The 19,385-nt window shown below is 52.0% G+C and overlaps 1 protein-coding gene across 1 annotated transcript; it reads right to left on the reverse strand.

The window, feature by feature from the left end:
* Positions 1-582: 582 nt before the first annotated feature.
* On the reverse strand, positions 583-18,876 carry CYP11A1 (cytochrome P450 family 11 subfamily A member 1). The gene is made up of 9 exons (XM_012475919.3): positions 18,454-18,876; positions 11,422-11,577; positions 7,684-7,883; positions 6,438-6,641; positions 5,635-5,795; positions 2,380-2,546; positions 2,056-2,134; positions 1,390-1,587; positions 583-925 (listed from the first exon to the last, which is right to left on the reverse strand). Exons 1-9 carry the CDS (start codon positions 18,720-18,722, stop codon positions 794-796), a joined length of 1,566 nt encoding a protein of 521 aa, XP_012331342.1. The 5' UTR covers positions 18,723-18,876; the 3' UTR covers positions 583-793.
* Between the last annotated feature and the right edge of the window lie 509 nt (positions 18,877-19,385).

Consider the following 19,385-nt stretch of genomic DNA (forward strand, 5'->3'; position numbering starts at 1 on the left):
CTGGAGCAAGCCCAGAGGAGGCCCAGGAGGGGTAGAGGAAGCAGGCTGGCCTCTTGCCCCCAGTCAGTGACCTCACACCAGCCCTTCAGTAGCAGGGGATCTCGCCCACAGGTCTCAGCCTTAGCCATGCCCAGGACTCTGGCTGGGCCTTGGCAGGAAGTCCTCATGCCCCACAGGGAACTCTCACCCAGGGTTCACCCAACCAGAGCCCTGTGCCAGCCTTACCCCTGTGGGCAGGTCCACCTAGAAAGGCAGGACTGGGCCACGCCTCTTGGGGCCACCCTGCTCTCTCCACAGAACTCCCCAGTTCTCCTTCGTCCCTCTGCCTGTGCTTCTATAGCTCCTGGCACAGTGGCAGTCCCTCCCCTCCTCCACCTCACTCTACCTCACCCCTTGCCCCGGGGAGCCTAGAGTTGATCCTGCTGGCTCCTGAGCTGCCGTGGGTGAGTGGGTACCAGCAGAGGTGGCTTCAAGTGTGGTTGCCTGGGTCCCCCGAGCATGCCCCAGATCCTGCTTTAACCCAGGGAGCACCTCCATGGGAGTGATGAGCACCTAATGAGTCTGATGGAACGAAAGACACCACAAGGTTCAGCTGTTTATTGTCTCCATGGGGTGGGTGACGAAGAGCGGCCCAGTTGAGCCGAGGAAGGTGACCACTGAGATCCTACCCTACCTGCTCAGCAGGCTGGGCAGAAAGGAGCAAGGCTGGGGACAGAGGACTGAAGATGCAGAGACCCTGTGGGCCCCGCTGCCTGGGGTTTCCTCCCACACGGCTGCAGGCCATCCCTTCTGATCACTCCTGGGTTGCTTCCTGGTTAATGGGCCGGAAGGTGAAGGAGATGGGCTTTTCAGGCATCAGGATGAGGTTGAATGTGGTGCCTACATCACCGAGATGTTGGATTTCAACTCTGAAGTTCTCCAGCATCTGAGAAAGGCCGATGGTAGGTTTAGGGGAGGGCAGAGGAGGATCTGTCTCCCTGGCCAGGCCCATTCACCCATAGGCAGTGCCTGTGAAGTGTGATTTGAGGAGCTCCAGGAGTTAACCACCGGCTCCTCGTGTAACCCTGCACAGTGCCTGATAATGCATCCTAGTGCTCCGTTCCCTCAATTTAGAACTAGACCTTAAGTCCTCTACACATCTCAGCCCTGTCCCATCCCATCACCACCATGGGGAATGGACGGCCAGGGGCAACAGTGGGTACTGAGTGGTTAAGCCTCAAAAAGGGGCAGCAGGGAATTGTGGGAGAGAGTCAGAGCAAGTAACTGGAGGTAGACGTGCCCCAGCCCTGACCTCCCTGGGCTCTGGACAGAGATGGGAGGAGGAAGGCTGGTGCCGTCACTGGGGCCAGGGCTAGCCCAGGGTGCCCAGATGTCCCCGGCTTGACTCACATTGATGAGGAAGATGGTCATCTCCAGCTCGGCAATCCGCCGTCCCAGACACTGCCGCACACCCCAGCCAAAGCCCAAGTTCCGGAAGTGAATGATGCTCTTGTCTTTGCTCAGCCATCGGGCTGGGTCAAAATTTTCCGGGTGGAAGAAGAAGGTGGGCTCTCGGCCCAGAGCATAGAGGGACACCTGCACCAGTGTCTGGGGCAAGGTGATCAGAGGCCTGAGTAAGCCCTGCCTCCCCACAGCCCTGAGCATAACACCCCATTCCCCAGTCCCCTGCCCTCTCACCACCACTCCCACTCCACAGCATGGCTGCCCGGCTCTCCAGGGCAGGACATTCTGCCCACTGTCCAACCTTGAACAAGGCCCTGCCCCTCTGTGATCCTTACCCACCAAATGGGGATGGCGGAAGGCACAAGGCTAGGGTGACCGTTCCACCCTTTCCTCAGACTCAGGCAAACCGTGAAGTCTTCCTCTTAACCCTGGTTTCCAATAACATCCTAGAGGTCACCGCCCACCAGGCCCACCACCTCTGCCCTTCACTCAGACTGAGACTGCTGCCATCAAGGGCCCCACAAGGGCCCCAGCACCACCCTCTGTCAGCAATTGCAGCCTGCTCCAGCCCTCTCTGACTGGCAGAGCCTGCAGCCCACTGGCTGCACCTACCTTGGCAGGAATCATGTAATCTCGAAGAACCAGATCATTTACAAGATATCTCTGCAGGGTCACGGAGATGGGGTGGAGTCTGCAGGAGGAGGGCACTCAGAAGCTGATGGCCCCAAAGGCTGGTCTCAGCCCCCGAGCCCCACACCCTGCATGGCACTCATGCCAGAGTAGGGCCCTGGCTCTATTTTCTTTCTCCTCCAGACTTTTCCCTTCCTGCTTCCAACCTCCTCCACCAGCCCATCCTCCTAACCCTTGCCCCGGTCACTTCCCTGGCCCTGCCCAGGGACTGCAGTTGGGGGGTGGCATGGGTGGTTGTGGGCTTGCCTCAGAGTCTCCTTGATGCTGGCTTTCAGGAGTGGCACCAGCTGCAGCATTGTGGCCGTGTCTCCCTGGGCCTGGCGCCGGGCGGCCAAAACCTCTGCCCGCAGCATATCCTGCACCTTCAGGTTGCGTGCCATCTCGTACAAGTGCCACTGCAGGGTCATGGATGTCTGGTGGGGAGTAGGGCGTATAGAAGACCGGAGGGCCGGTCACTCCAGGGCTCCTTGAGGTCCTCACGCTAAATTTTCATTTCCAAGAACCTCTCTTTCCCCCACCCCACCCCAGTCTCCAAGACCATCCTCTGCAAAAGCAAAACACATTCCATTGTTAAAACGGGAAATGTCCAGAAAGCCTTTCTTGCTGGCCAGGCAGGAATGTTAGGGGAAGCACTTGTCCCTGCCCTCATCCCTCATGTTGCCAAAAACCCACCCATCTCCCCAGCCAGTAGAGTGTCAGCTACACAGACAACGCCTTCTTCCAAAGAATTCCAGAGGCCCTTAGAGGCCAAATCCTTCTGTCATGATTGCACTTCAGAATGAATGTCATTCCTTTTGAAATGCCTTGTTAAACAGCCACCCCTCTCTCCAATAGAACTTCCCAAAGCCTTAGCATTCGCCTATAGCAGCATGGCTTCAAGTAAGGCTCAAAGATGCTGAAACCGGACCAGCCAGATGTTTCCTATCAGTGTTGCAATTGGTGTGTGGTGTGTGTTGAAATTAATCAGCTAATCTCAATATAAGCCAGAGGTTGTGACCACTAGCCCTTCGCCAGAGATCTGAGTGACCCTCATCAAATTCCTCAATGATGACAAACCAGGCCCGTTTGGGACCCTAGCCTGGAGCAGCAGTCCCTCCTGGGGACTAGGACATGGGTTGCTGACACACTATCTTACCAAGGATCATATTTTGTCCAAGGGACTTAGACACCCTCCTCTCTCCTCCTGGCAGGGGCAACAATGACAAGCTGTCACACAGCTCCTTCTCAGCTTAAAATCCTTGCCTGGCTCCCCAGAGCCTCCAGATGAAATGCAGAGGCTCAGGCCTGAGCCACAGGGCCCCTCAACACCTGCTGCAGCTCCCCCATCCCCCACTCCCCACTTCTCTCCAACACGCACCTAATGCTCCAGCTACATGGAGTGGCACACAGCCCCCAAAGCCCTGAAGTCTTCCCCATGCTAGGTCCTCTTCCTGGAATTCCCTTCCCCACCTAAGAAGCAAGGATGTGCTCCCTCTGCCAGACTCCAACCATGTGTGTGTTTTCATCTCAGTACTGCCAAGGCCTGCCGTAGAGAGGTACTTGGGATTTGATAAGCTGTGTTACTAGCTGTGTGACCTTGACCAAGTTATTTAGCCTCTCTGTGCTCCAGCTTCCTCATCTGAAAAAGGGGGATGATGGTAACATACCTTAGAGGATTGTTTGTGAGTATTAAATGAGGTAACATATGTAAACAGCTTAGAACCCTGCCTGCCGTACAGCATGTGCTTAATAAATGTTACCTCACGGTAATCATTTCTCTGGTGCAGGTGAGTGATTTTTGAAGATCTCTTCTACATAATAGACAATGAACTATGTTGAAGGTATGCTCAGAGGCTCCGTCTGCAGCCTGTCCCAGGGACCAAAACCCCTTCATCAGAGTGTTACACAGATCTAATACCTGGGATGAACGTGATTCACCCAGGGGACTTGACATGTGCTTCTCCCTGCTCCTGAAACACTATTTCTCCTCTCTCCTCCTGGCAGCAGCCTGCAAGAATTTTAGGCCCTCTGTGGAGCCTTCTCTGTGTCCTTCACGGCTATGTGAGTCAGTCTCCATATCTCAGCTTGGCCAGTGGAGGGCGCTTGCCTCCATCATTGCAGTGTGCCATCCCTCCGTTGGCTTCGCTGCCTCCCCGTCACAAGCTGAACTGTATAGCCCCTCCCAAAATTCATCTGTTGAAGTCCTAACCTCAGAACCTCAGAATGTGACTGTATTTGGAGATAGAACCTTCAAAGATTTTAAAGTAAAATGAAGTCCTTGAGGGGGATCCTAATCCAATCCTGACTAGTTTCTTCATGAGTTAAGATGATTCTGACACAGACAGAGGGAAGCCCATGCGAGAGAGAGGGAGAAGACGGCCATCTACCAGCCAAGGAGAGACGCCTTAGAATGCACCAACCCCGCCAACACCTCGACCCTGGACATCCAGCCTCCAGAACTGTGAGAAAATAAATGTCTGTTGTTTAAGCCCTCCAGTCTGTGGGATTTGGTTACAGCGGCCCTAGCAAACCATACACCCCTCCCCTCTGAGCCATGTGAGGACATTTGAGGTCTATTGTATTCTAAGCCTTAACTAGTCAGTAAATACTAAACAACTCCACTACAGCATTAGCATGGGGAAGTTTTAAAAATTTCATAAGTGGGTGTTGAACAATGGGAACACACGGACCCAGGGAGGGGAACATCACACACTGAGGCCTGTCGGGGATGGGGGGTGGGGGTCTAGGGGAGGGATAGCAGGAGGTGGGAGGATAGGGGAGAGATAACATTAGGAGAAATACCTAATGTAGATGACAGGGTGATGGATGCAGCAAACCACCATGGTATGTGTATACCTATGTAACAATCCTGCACGTTCTGCACATGTACCCCAGAACTTAAAGTATAATAAAAAATTTAAAAAGTGGAAAATGGGATATCACACAGGACTAATCATTCTTAACATCCAGAAAAAGAAGTCTCTGGGGTGCCATGCTGCTGTGGAGGGAGCACAAGGGATGCCTCTGGGCCTTGGGGGCAGCGTAGGGTACTGAGGGCTGGAAGGGGGAGGAGGGAGGACAATGAAAAGACCCTGGACGGCAGAGCCCACAGCAAATGCCCCCGGCCCCCCAGTGTGTCCAGGCTCCTGCCTGCTTCCCCGGATTTGAGTGAGCATGTTCTCCCCAGGAGCTGGGGCGTTGTCCTCCATCAGCAGAGCTCTGACGGAGCAAGCATCCAGAGGGGATCTCCTCCTGTAGAGACTCCACTTGGAGCCTGGGCTTCGCCACCATGCCTGGCCACTCCTCTCTCACAGGCAAAGAAAAATGGCTGATCAGCTTCAAATCATGCCCAGGGTGACTTGACTTTGACCTCACTGTCCTAGGAGATTAGCACTTAAGAAATATCGGTGGGGAGGGAGACATATCCTACATGGGTAGGGCCCCCTTAACAACAGGGTTTTAGACAAAGAGGGGCACGTGGGCACAGGGGGGGACAAGGTGCTGCCCCTACAGCCACCTCACCGTGTCCACACCTCCTGCCAGCATCTCCGTGACGTTGGCCTTGATGTCCTCGAAGGGCAGCCTGCTGTCTCCCAGGAGTCTGTAGAGGATGCCACGGTAATTGTGGTCAACATTTCCTTTCTGTCTCAATTCCCAGGTGAAGTTCTGGGTGTATGCCTCAGCTGTGGGTCAGGAGGAAAGAAAAAAGAGTGAGGTTCCCCGCAGGTGGGCAGGAAGGAGGGCAGTCTGTGGTGAGAGGTGGCGCCAAGGGCCTGGGGATTCTGGAGCCCTGTGCTTCTTAGGCTGCCGTTTTACTGAGCACTTACTCTGTACTAAGCCCTTCATATCTGTTTTGTCATTGAACTCCTGGGGTATGTGACATCATCCCCATTTTACAGATAACAGAGGCAGAGAGAGATAGTCACTTGCCCAAGGTCACATGGGCGTAAAGGGCAGAGGTGGGATCTGACTCTGCCATATCCTGACCAGCCTTCTCCACCCACCCTTCCCCAAGTCCCTGTCATCCAGCACAGCCATGGCTCAGACACTGGCCCTTCACCCTCTGGGGAGCATGAGCTCCTTTGAAGAAGATCACAGCCGTCTTCGCTCTTCTTTTTCCAGAAAAATCTAATAATCCCCAATAGCCAGCCAGTCTTCCGCCTGACATTTCCGGGGGTCCCAGGGCCTTCCTGACACCCACGCCTGCCCACCACAGTGTGCGTTTCCTGCATGTCAAGTCAGCACTCATTGACAGAGCTTGGGACAAAGGGGCTAGCTGAGGCCTGGGGCTCCCAGGAGGAGAGCGCAGCTGGAGGAGCCCTCACCTTTATTGAAAATCGTGTCCCACGCGGCCACATGGTCCTTCCAGATCTTGGTCCTGAACAGACGGAACAGGTCTGGGGGGAGGTTGAGCATGGGGGCGCTGGTGTGGAACATCTGGTAGATGGCGTCGATGAACCGCTGGGCCTCAGGGTCCACTACCTCCTCCAGCATCCCCTGGCGCTCCCCAAAAATGACATTAGTGATGGCTGCAGGGAGAGGCAGAGGCTGAGAAGCCACTTCCAGCACGGCCATCCGAGAGCCACAACTCCCAGGGACTCCTCCACCCTCACCTCCCTCAGCATGAAGGATCTCTTGCCCCTACCCTCAGCCTCCTTCAGTAAAGAAATTGAGGCCTGAGTCCCAAAGGGCTAAGATGCAAGGCTGAGAAAGCTGGCCTCTGGAAACCACACAGGTTCTGCAGAAGGGCATGTGGAAGACCTGAAAGGTGGGAAGCAAGGTCTCTGGCACAGCTAGGAGAGAGCCTAGCCCAGGATGCAACTGCTCTGACCATACTTCCACCAGGAGAAATTCCTCATCTGTAATTGGCTGAATTGGCTAAATACTTCCTGAAACAGATCAGAAAGGAGGCTGAGGGTCCTAAGGCCCTGGATAATTAACCCTCCCGGACCTAGTCTTGCTGGACCTAAGAAGTTACGACAGCCTCAAGTTCTCCCCACCTATCAGGTGAGGAATGTGAATACTGTTTTCATACAAAGCTCTGGGTACCCCAGTTTCTTGCTATGACCACACGAGCTTCATCAAGCCATGGGGCCTTTACATGTGCTGTTCCCTTTACCTCTACTGCCTGACTTCCTTACCCCATCTAGATAACTCCTACAGATTCCTCAACGCCCACCTCAGATGAACCACTGAACTCTCTCCTCTACCCTACCTGACTTCAAAGGTCTATGTCCCAGGAGGTGGAGACTTGCAGAATGAAGGGCCAAGCCAGGCTCTGGCTTTGGAGGATGGTGGCAATAGCGACCTGTATGTTGGGGACCATTGCTCCTACAGCACAAATGCCAGATGAGAGAGAATGCCAGGTGAGGGAACCCCAGAGCGAGGGGTCTCACTCTGTTGCCGAGGGTGGTCTTAAATTGCCTCTGGGTAGCTGGCACTGGAGGATATGATCAGAAGCTCATCCCAGAAGCCAATCTCAATGCCTCTGCAAGGTCTGTGCTGAACCTGAAGGTACGAGAGTGAACACCCACCCCCATGCCCACTGCAAGCCAGGTGCAAGCCCCTTACACTCAAAGGCAAAGCGGAACAGGTCATCACTGATGTCCCCTGAGAAATTTCCAGAGCCCGCCTTCTTGATGCGCCTGTGCAGGACACTGACAAAGTCCCGAGACACTGCATCCAACAAGGGCACAAAGTTCTTGGTGGTCTCTGGAACCATCACCTCCTGGTTCAGGGCCAGTCGGTCTCTCTTCCAGGCTGCTGACTTCCTGAGAAAACACGGGCCCGCAAGCCCTCATGATCACAGACCCCAGGCCTGGCGAACACAGAGGGGCTGACTCAGTTTTCCCAGGAAGCTGAGTGACAGCTCACAGCATCCAGCATTCCCACCAGGGCCCCTGTCCTCACCTCTCCCAGTGCCCTCTGCCTCTCACCTCCTCCCTGCTCTGCCTGGCTGGGAGAAGAAAAGGAAAAAAGAAAGTGAAGGGGAACAAAACCCAACTCCCCTCCACCCGCTCTGCTGAGAGCCAGGAACTGATATTCTCAGAACTCTCTGCGTAACTTTCAGGCTCTTTGCCTCAGCTGCAGGCATGACTTTCAAGCCACCCTCCCATCCCCCACTTTCTCCTGGCCGGCGCTCACATTTGACACTCCAGGTCCCCTCCGTATAACATTTTCTGACTCTTGCACAAACAAAATTGACCAGCCTCTCCTCTTCTGCACCCTCTACACATCCCATTATTCACTTCTGTTGGAGGACCTCAGGTGCCCAAAACTTGGTTGGTCCTAATAAACCTCAATTCATGGTACATCCCTTTTTTTTTGTTTTGTTTTTTAGACGGAGTTTCACTCTTGTTACCCAGGTTGGAGTGCAATGGCGCGATCTCGGCTCACCGCAACCTCCGCCTCCTGGGTTCAGGCAATTCTCCTGCCTCAGCCTCCCGAGTAGCTGGGATTACAGGCACGCGCCACCATGCCCAGCTAATTTTTTGTATTTTTAGTAGAGACGGGGTTTCACCATGCTGCCCAGGATGGTCTCGATCTCTTGACCTCGTGATCCACCTGCCTCGGCCTCCCAAAGTGCTGGGATTACAGGCATGAGCCACAGCGCCCGGCCCTTTTTTTTTTTTTAAGACAGTCTTGCTCTGTCGCCCAGGCTGGAGTGCAGTGACGTGATCTCAACTCACTGCAACCTCCACCTTTCAGGTTCAAGCGATTCTCCTGCCTCAGCCTCCCGAGTAGTTGAGACTACATGCCTGGCTAATATTTTTTTATTTTTAGTAGAGACGGGGTTTTGCCATGTTAGACAGGATGGTCTCGATCTCCTCACCTTGTGATCTGCCCACCTCGGCCTCCCAAAGTGCTGGGATTATAGGGATGAGCCACCACGCCGGGCCATGGCACACTCTTGAAAATCAATCCATGCAAAATCCTCTTTGTGACTTGGTAAGAATGTTATTGTAAACTTACCAACCACCACAGAAACTAGGAAATTGACAGTAACTTACACTGGTCCTTCCACATCCTTGGTTTGCTTCTAAGGAGACCACCCAGCAGAATCCCTTGCTCTTGTCTGTGTCTAATTTTATCTGATCTCCATTTATTCCTAAAAGGTACTATTATAAAATACATACTTGTTTTTAAGTTCTTTTAAAAAGTTGTTGGCCAGGGACAGTGGCTCACACCTATAACCCCAGCACTTGGGGAGGTCAAGGCAGGTGGATCACCTGAGGTCAGGAGTTTGAGACCAGCCTGGCTAACCTGGTGAAACACTGTCTCTATTAAAAATACAAAATTTAGCTGGGTGTGGTGGTGGGCGCCTGTTATCCCAGCTACTCAGAAGGCTGAGCCAGGAGAATCACTTGAACCAGGGAGGTGGAGGTTGCAGTGAGCTGAGACCATGCCATTGCACTCCAGCACACTTGACAGAGCGAGACTCCATCTCAAATAAAATAAAATAAAAAGCTGTCATGCTTTGTCAGACTTGCTTTTTTCACTTAGTTGTATCGTTCTAAGTATCATCCGTATTGCCGTGGGACACTGAGACCCTTCATTTTGACTGGTGTGTACTACAATTCACTCACTTACAAACCTATTGGGCATTTAAGTAGCTTTCCGGTTTTTAATATCATGAACAGTACTACTGCAAACATTCTACTACACATCCCCCAAAGCAGGGATATTCTTTGGAATATATCCCTGAAGTCAAACTGCTATGTCACAGGTATGAAAATATTCCATTTCAGGAGAAAATGTCCAATCATTTTCCGAAGTAGTGGCTCCAGGTTCCACTCCCACCAGCCACAGATGAGAGCGCCCGTTGTTCTGGAGCCTCACCAACATTTGATATGGTTGCATTTTACCTTTTTTCTTTTGAGACACAATCTGTTTCAAAAGTGCAGTGGTGTGATCTCTGCTTACAGCAACCTCTACTTCCTGGGTGTGATCTCCATTGTAACCTCCACTTACAATGGTGTGATCTCTGCTTACAGCAACCTCCACTTCCTGGGCTCCAGCAAGTCTCTGGCCTCAGCCTCGCAAATAGCTGGGACCACAGGCACATGCCACCACACCCAGCTAATTTTTTATTTTTTGTAGAGATGGGCTCTTACTGTGTGGCCCAGGGTGGTCTTGAACTCCTGAGCTCAAGCAATCTGTCCTCCTTAGCCTCCCAAAGTGCTGGGATTACAGGCAGGAGCTACCGCACCCCACCCCACATTTTACATTTTTGATGGACTGAGTGTGGTGGCTCATGCCTATAATCCTAGCACTTTGGGAGGCCAAAGCAGGAGGATTGTTTGAGTCCAGGAGTTCAAGACCAGCCTGGGCAAATGGCGAAATCCCATCTGTACTAAAAATGTAAAACCTGGCTGGGTGTGGTGACACACACCTGTAATCCCAACTACTCAGGAGGCTGAGGTGGGAGGATCACCTGAGCCAGGGAGGCAGAGGCTGCAGTGAGCCATGATTGAACCACTGTACTCTAGCCTGGGTGACACAGTGAGCCCCATCTCAAGATAAAAAAAAATAAATAAATTGATGGGTCAGGCACAGTGGCTCACGCCTGGACTCCCAGGGAGGCTGAGGCAGGCGGATCACCTAAGGTCGGGAGTTCAAGGCCAGCTTGACCAACATGGAGAAATCCTGTCTCTACTAAAAATACAAAAAATTAGACAGGCATAGTGGCACATGCCTGTAATCCCAGCTACTCGGGAGGCTGAGGCAGGAGAATCACTTGAACCCTGGAGGCGGAGGTGGCAGTGAGCCAACATTGCATCATTGCACTCTAGCCTGGGCAACAAAACTGAAACTCTGCCTCAAAAAAAAAAAAAAAAAAATTGATGAACAATTTGGTAGAAAACGGTATCCACTACACTTAAAAACACTGATCTGTCCCCATGTAGGGCAAATGCCTCACTGCCCCTTTAGCCTGTATGGGACTCACCGTGGCAGGTCCCTGCTCTATTTGTCACTGTATCCCCAGCTCCTGGCACAAGTCCTGACTCATCAAGTGTGCTCAGTAAGGTGGGACTCAGTAAGCAAACCAATCATTGAGAACTTTGCCAGATCTTTAATTATTCATTAGGATCTTCAGTATGACCATTTCCCTGAAGGCTGGCAGAGCAATTCATTATCATCATCATCATCATTTGCTTTAGGGAGGCAGGAAAATGACGGATATTCACCTAGAGGCCCTGCTAGGAGGCACAGGGCAAGCCTGGCCTCAGCCCCTCACCCCTGGCCTCTGTCCTCTCCACAGCTCCCCACCACCTCCCTCCAGACCCTGGGAGATGGCCCAGGACTCACTTCAACAGGACTCCTACTGGTCTCTGGTAATACTGGTGATAGGCGACCCAGGGCGGGATGAGGAATCGTTCCGGGCTGGGGCCCTCGAACTTAAAGAGAAGGGCCACATCTTCAGGGTCGATGACATAAACCGACTCCACATTGCCAAGCTTCTCCCTGGAGGGGTGGGGGAGAGAGGGTGATGGATGGATCCAAGGAGAGCTGTGGATACAGGCTCAGCACAGCTGCCTCACAGTTCCACAACTTGCTGACTGTGGGACCTGAGTCAAGGCCCTTAACCCCTCTGAGTCTCAGTTTCCTTTTCTATAAAATAAAGACAAACACAGTACCTGTCTCACAGCGTTGCTGAAGGACAAGATGATAGCAAGTATATGGATGTGACCTTTGTTAAACATTCTACAAGTGACAGCTTTATGATTACTGTTGCTGCCGTCCCACAGCACATCCCCAGGGCCAGCCCAAAGCCCACCCCAGAGCCTTCCACGGACCAGCCAGTCCTCTGCTCCACGCGCACTCTTCCTGTGTTCACTCCACAGCAGCCGCCGCTTCTCACCCGTCCACAGAGCTCAGAACCATGGCACACTTTCATGTCACGGCTAGAGTGACTCACTATAGCTTGCAAAGTAGGCCATATCAGGCCAAACCCCTGCCAGACTCTACAACTGAAATTCTGGCAGTGGCCACCTTGCCCCTAAGAGTCAGAGGCCACCCGACAACACACTTTGTCTCTATTAAAATAAAACTTCAGTAAAACATCAGGCCCCAGCCTACAGGCAGTGAGGAAGGGTTTGCAAATTGCTTTGCAGACAGTCTCTATTAAATACAACTGGGTTTTTGTTATTGTTTTGAGGCAGAGTCTCTGTTACCCAGGCTGGAGTGCAGTGGTGTGATCACGGCTCACTGCAGCCCTGACCTCTCAGGCTCCAGTGATCCTCTCACCTCAGCCCCCACAAGTAACTGGGACTACAGGCACCCACCACCATGCCTTGCTAATTTTTGTATTTTTTGTAGAGATGAGGTTTTGCCATGTTTCCCAGGCTGGTCTCAAACTCCTGGGCTCAAGAGATCCTCCCACCTCAGCCTCCCAAAGTGCTGGGACAGCAGGTGTGAGTCACCGTGCCTGGCCAAATACAACTATTAGATATGACTGGTGTTCTTACACAAAGAGAAGAGGACGTGGATACACACGGAGGAAAGACCGCGTCAACACGGGGAGAAGATGGCATCTAACTCCAAGGAGAGAGCAAGTAACTCACCCAAAACCTTGATCTCTGACTTCTAGTTTCCAGAACTGCCAGAAAATTAATTCCATTGTTTAAGCAAAAAATGAGAAATAAAAATACAACTACTACAAAACAACAGGAAATTCCACTTCTTTTTGGGAATACTCTGAACCCCTCTGTGGTGACTGAGCAACCCCAAGCTTCTGGAAGAATTGGCAAAACCCGAGCTACCTGAAATAAGAAGAAGAAATTGTTGTTGATTTTTAACCTGTAAATTATCTTAGAATTTGGTTTCCCCGAAATGTGTTATTTGCTTTGTGTTACTTGCTGTATCGATTATATTTGAGAAAATGAAGGGCAATGTGAAATGCTGAGATGTGACTTGTAACTTTGGCTCTGCTGAACTGTTCTGGTAAAAACAGGAACTCTGTGAAAGGGACTAACCACCTAGCTTGACTGTCGGAGAGAGATGACAGTGCGTCATGGGCTTCTCGTTGCAGAGAGCCTATAAACGGACCTGTAATGGAGAGGCTTATTACCCGGATTCCTTTCCCAGGAAAGGCATATTGATTATGGCCCTGGAAAGGGAATGCGACCCTTATGGACAGCCTACAAACGGATGCATGAGGGGCGTCTGTCTCTGTGGTGAAGATAAGGAGGTAAAAGCCTTTCTTCTCCCACCGCTCCTCCAGGCCTGTGGGGAGGCCCCTCCTCCTGCAGTTTTTGTGGTCAGGCTGGTTGTCCTGTGTCAAATCCTGTTCCCCCTGCAGCTGTGAGCCCAATATGTTCTTGCTGATAATCATAAGTTTATATTTAACCTCTATTCTTGCTAAGGTGTATGATTTCTGTGCTGACACACAGAAAGCTATCTTTACATTGTTCTGCTTTTATAATACCACGTTGTGATTTTTGTGCACCAGTTTTTGCAAATGTATTCTTTTTGTATAATTATCACTGAAACTTTGCGTAACCTCGCTCCCCCTCCCCTATTGAAAGAGCACAATAAAAAACTGAGGTTTTCAGGGGAACGTCAGGCATCCACAGAGCAGCATTATGTGGGGTCTTCCCTGGGCCCAGCTTTAAGGAAAACTTTTTCCTTGTCTCTTTCTTTTTCACCGACCACTTGATCACTTTGCGAGATCTTAAACCCACGTTGATGTATTAGGAGCTGGTCTTGCCAATAGCTTCTTGCTTACCTCTCCCTTTTGTCTAAGAAAGTTAATTTAAGATACATTTTTAGGCAAAGTATAAAAACATACAGATACAGGCCAAGGGCGCTCGTGTGTGCACGCGTTCTCTCTCTCTCTCCTCTCACAGTGCTGCCTTAACCACTGAGCCAGAAAGCCTGGACCTACCTTGCTGAGTCTCAGGCCTTCACTTGTTCGTGGCCTCCCAAAAAAATCCCCTCAATGTTTTTCCAGCTACCACGTGTCTTTGCACTAACTAGCTCCATATCCCTACCCCAGCTCAGCCAAGCCCTTGAACTGCTAGTATCATTATCAATCCCACTTCTGGGAATCTAGCCCAAGGCAATGATCTGACATCAACAACGAAGCCTGATGGATGAGGATGTCCATTGCAGCATCACGTCTAATAGAAAAAAGTCAAAAGTAGGCTGTACATTCACTTTAAAGAACTGGTGGGAAAAAAAATCTATACTGTGGACTACCATGCTGTCTTTTATAATTATATTAGATGCTGGGCATAGTGGCTCACACCTGCAATCCCAGTCCTTTGGGAAGCCGAGGAAAGAGGGGGAGGATCGTTTGAGCCCGGGAGTTCAAGGCTACAGTGAGCTATGATGGCACCGCTGTACTCCAGCCTGGGAGACAGAGCAAGACCCTGTTTCAAAAAATAAATAAATATTAATAAGACAGATCAAGAAAAAGGAAGAAGATACAAATAAACGAAATGGGATCTACCCCCAGAAAAGTCTGAAGACCACTAAACAGCACTCCCTCTTAAATTAGGAAAAATAATTGTATATTAGAGAGAAAAATGAGGAAAGAAGTCCTTGATATATTATTGTGGAGCGTATATAGTATATTCACATTCTTTTTTTTTTTTTTTGAGACAGAGTTTCGCTCTTATTGCCCAGGCTGGAGTGCAATGGCACAATCTCAGCTCACCGCAACCTCAGCCTCCCAAGTTCAAGCAATTCTGCCTCAGCCTCCCGAGTAGCTGGGATTACAGGCATGAGCCACCACACCCAGCTAATTTTGTATTTTTAGTAGAGACGTGGTTTCTCCATGTTGGTCAGGCTGGTCTTGAACTCCCGAGCTCAGGTGACCCACCTGCCTCGGCCTCCCAAAGTGCTGGGATTACAGGCGTGAGCCACTGAGCCTGGTCGTATATTCACATTCTTAATGATACTTAAATGTTATTGGAATTGACTGTACCTGACTTCAATTTTTCATTTTTCTAAATTTTCAATTTTCTAAATTGCTCTGTATAAAACAAGAACAGCCTTTGTGTTAGGAAAAACCCCACAAAAGTTATATTTTAAATTCCTCACATTTATTCAGAAGTTTATTGTTTATTAGCTGTAAATTCGAGTATAATGACACACAGAGCTGGAAGTCAGACAATTCCCGTTCCCGCCCTCGCTTTGCTCTCATGAGTTGTGTGACATTGACAAGACCCTTCTTCTCACTAGGCCTCAGTTTCCCCATCTGTAAAATGGGGAAGTAATAATACCAACTACAGGGACATGTTACAAGATTCAGATGGAAGTGACTCAGAAAACAGAAAGGTGAGGCAGGAAAATAGGGTCTGGAGGCAGAGAACATAAGGCCGATTCACACTTCAGCTCTAACAGGAAATATCCTCTCCATAGGGCTTATGACTCTGTAACTTGAATACTTCATCCTCTCCATTTACATAAGGCGTACCTGAAGTAACCAGTGGAATTCTCTAGGGGGTAAATTCCCCACAATTCTGTAACGGGACCCTTGAGTCCTTGAACTTGACCCACCCCCACTATGTGGAGTGTACTTTATTTTCAATAAATCCCTTCATTCTTTCCTTGCTTTGTTTGTGCATTTTGTCCAATTCTTTGTTCAAGACGCCAAGAACCTGGACACCCTCCACCGGTAACGAAGGGGCTGTATAAAAGAAGGAGTTGCTACTGGGGGTCTAGGAAGTGGTGAAAAGGGAAGAGACGAGGAAGCAGGGGTAGCTAGAGATCTATGTGAAGTGAGCACGGGACAGAGGCACCAACAGGCCTAGGAGAGGGGGGAGGAAGGGGAGACCCAGAGGGGAGCAACCTCCCAAGCCCAGCACTCAACGCTGAATGAGGTGGGGTGCAGGGTAGGGGAAGCTCTTGCCACCAACCAGCTATCAAAAGGGGCAGTTTGGACTGTAAAGGACTTATGAGAGAGGGAAGGAGGGAGCAGCTGAAGCCCCAACACAAACTAGCCTGTCCTCCCTCCCACCCCCAGCCCAGCCATCAAACCAGCCAACTCATTACACCCGTCCCCTGTGACTGACCCATTAGAATGCTCTGAGTTGTAAAGACCTTTCATTTAAACGAAAATGTACTGTCCCTCCCGGTCTCCCCTCCCAGCCCCAAACCACCCACTACACCATCTCCCTTCCCTCTCGACCAGACTCTTAGCAAAGAACTCAGGGGTGGCTGGAAGGCTCCCCACCGTGGAAACCCACTTTAGCAGTTTTTCCAGGAAAAAGCCACAGGCCCGCCGGGGGCAGTGGCTCACGCCTGTAATCCTAGCACTTTGGGAGGTCAAGGCGGGTGGATCAGGAGGTCAGGAGTTCAAGACCAGCCTGGCCAACATGGTGAAACCCCCGTCTCTACTAAAAATACAAAAAAAAATTAGCTGGGCGTGGTGGCACGAGCCTGTAGTTCCAGCTAGTCACGAGACTGAGGCAGGAGAATTGCCTGAACCCGGGAGGCGGAGGTTGCGGTGAGCGGAGATCGCGCCATTGCTCTCCAGCCTGAGCGACAGAGCAAGACTCTATTAAAAAAAAAAAAAAACAAAAAAAACAAAAAAAAAACAGCCACAGGCCCTGAGGGCTTAGAGACCCAAAGACCAAAAAAAGGCCTTTCCTCCTAGCAGGAAGCCAGGCCGATTCTTGGGAAAGGGAAGGGACAAACTCAGGGGCTCCAGAGCCCCAGGGCCGAGGGCAAGGTCAGCTCCCCAGCAGGACGGGAATCTCGCTGGGTGACCTCTCTGAGCCTCAGGCTCCTCTGACCTTGGGGATGACAAACGCTTGCAAGGTGTGCGGAGGATAACGGATGTAGGCAGACACTTAGGAACCACCTCTCTCTCAGAGTTTCAGAGGGAGTGGGATCCGCGGAAGGTTGAGGCCTCAGGCCTGGGAACCGGGAATACTTTCCCTTTTACCCGCCAGCATCCCAGGCCTGGAAGAGGTAAGATCAGAAGTTGGACAGGAGAGGACCGGCCGCCGCGGTCGTCACCGTAGTGCCCCACTGTTGGCGCGGGTGGGCTCGGGTGAGCTCGGGTGGGCTCGGGCGAGTTCGGGTGGGCTCGGATGAGTTCGGGTGGACTCGGATGAGCTCGGGTGGGCTCGGGTGAGTTCGGGTGGGCTCGGATGAGTTCGGGTGGGCTCGGATGAGCTCAGGTGAGCTCGAGCGAGCGCCGCGAGCAAGTGCCGAGGCCAGCCGAAGCCAGCCGAGGTGGGCAAGGGATGCTGCAGGGGCGCAGGCCCGGCGGAGAAATGCTCCCTGGTTCGCCGCTGCCTCCTGGCAGGACCCGCGGAGCTAGCGTCCCAGCGCCCCGGTAACACCTCAAAGCGCACGGAGTCCGTGCAGAGGAACTTGGCGGCAGAGTGACGGGGACCTAGGAACCGGCAGGGACCGAACGCCTCGACCTCGCCCTGAGGTAAACGCTGGCCCACCCGGGGGCGGATGGGCTGGGGCAGCCGCCTAGTCGAGGCGGGGGCGAGCGGGCCGAGGGTGACGCGAGGGCGCACCCAGGGTGACGCGAGGGCGGACCCAAGGCCGGAATCGCGCGGCCCCGGCGGCGGCGGCGTGCGCCGGGGGGAAAGCTGGGGTTGTCGCTAGCGCCAAACTCGACCACGCTGCGACCTTTTCACTCTGTGCTCTGAACTGCAAATCGCTCGCCCTCCCCCCGTTTTTAAAACTCGCTACCTGCGCTGACAGCTCCAGGGCCAGGAGTTCGAAACTTAGCCTCAGTCGCCCTTCCTCAGACCAAGGAGTTGTTTTGTTTTGTTTGAGATGGAGTCTTGCTCTGTCACCCAGGCTGGAGTGCAATGGCGCGATCTCGGTTCACTACAACCTCCACCTCCCGGGTTCAAGCGATTCTCCTACCTCAGCCTCCCGAGTAGCTGGGATTACAGGCGTCCGCCACCATGCCCGGCTAATTTTTGTATTTTTAATAAAGACGGGGTTTCACCATGTTGGCCAGGCTGGTCTCGAACTCCTAACCTCAAGTGATCCGCCTGCCTCGGCCTCCCGACATGCTGGGATTACGGGTGTGAGCCACCGCGCCGGGCCAGATCTAGGGTTTGGACCCGTTAAAGATCTTCCTTGCAGATGGCTGGTGGTCTTGCCACCAACTGTTTCAAAAGTAGATGCCTGGTTTAGAGTACTTGATTAAGACATTCACAGATTGAAATGTTGAATTTTGAAATATCCCCGATATATTTCTGTATCGTATTACAAAAAACAAAGAGAGAGAGAGAGAGAGAAGTTGTACAGGAGTTTGGAAGTGGAGAACAGCGTATTTGGGGAGTGGGGAGCACAGCGGGGCTGCCTGGGCCCCTCCTCTTCCCTGTCCCATCAGCTCCCACCCTCTGCCAGACTTACCTGTAAATGGGGCCATACTTCTGGAAATTCTGGACTTGGTGAAGGTGGATTTTGTGTGTGCCCAACTCTCTCCAGAAATGGTACAGATTTAGCCATCCATTGTCACCAGGGGAGGGGATCTCACTGAATGGGCGAGGACTGCGAGTGGAGATTCCGGCTCCCTCGCCGGTGGGCACCCTGGGTCGCCCCAGCCCCTCCCTGGGGGCACTCAGAAAGGTTTGGCAGCCTTTGACCAGGACTGAGCGTGGGGTAAGACCTTTGGCCAGCATACTGTCCCCACAGCTGTGACTGTACCTGCTCCACTCTAACGGGGACTCCCAGGATGACTGTGGGCCTTGGACACCAGGGCCAAGATTATAACTACCATCTCAAGGCCACGCCAGAGGCTGATAAAACAAACATTCACGTCCTTCCTCATCCTGCAGGCTCCAGCCCACACACACCTCCTCCCTTATTCAGTATGAAGGTTCAGTCTGGAATTTCTGCAACAGGGAGGCTCCCCAAAGGACAGGGAAACGCTTCTGTCTCTGCCCTCAGTGCCAGCCCTAGCAGACTCCTGAAATATCTGCCTGTGCCTTTGCCTGAGCTGGGGCCTCCTACTGGCCCCTGCAGTGGAGTGCATGCCCTGGCAGCCTTTGGTCAAGATTGCAGACAACCTGTGTTTGGGGGACCCAAGAGAAGGTCAAAGCCATCTTGCCAGCTTGGGGCAACATACATCTTAGTTATGGCCCCACTGTATAGACACACATCATTGAACAACTGGGATACGTTCTGAGAAATGCATCCTTAGGCAGTTTCATTGCGGTATGAACATCACAGAGTTCACTGACACAAGCCTGGATGTCATAGCCTACTATATACCTAGGCTGCATGAGATGGCCTATTACTCGTAGGCTACAAACCTGTACAGCATGTACTGTGCCGAATACTGT

The sequence above is a fragment of the Aotus nancymaae genome, unplaced genomic scaffold (assembly GCF_030222135.1).
Source record: "Aotus nancymaae isolate 86718 unplaced genomic scaffold, 86718_ANA_hifiasm-v0.15.2.pri h1tg000003l, whole genome shotgun sequence".
Lineage (NCBI taxonomy): Eukaryota > Metazoa > Chordata > Mammalia > Primates > Aotidae > Aotus > Aotus nancymaae.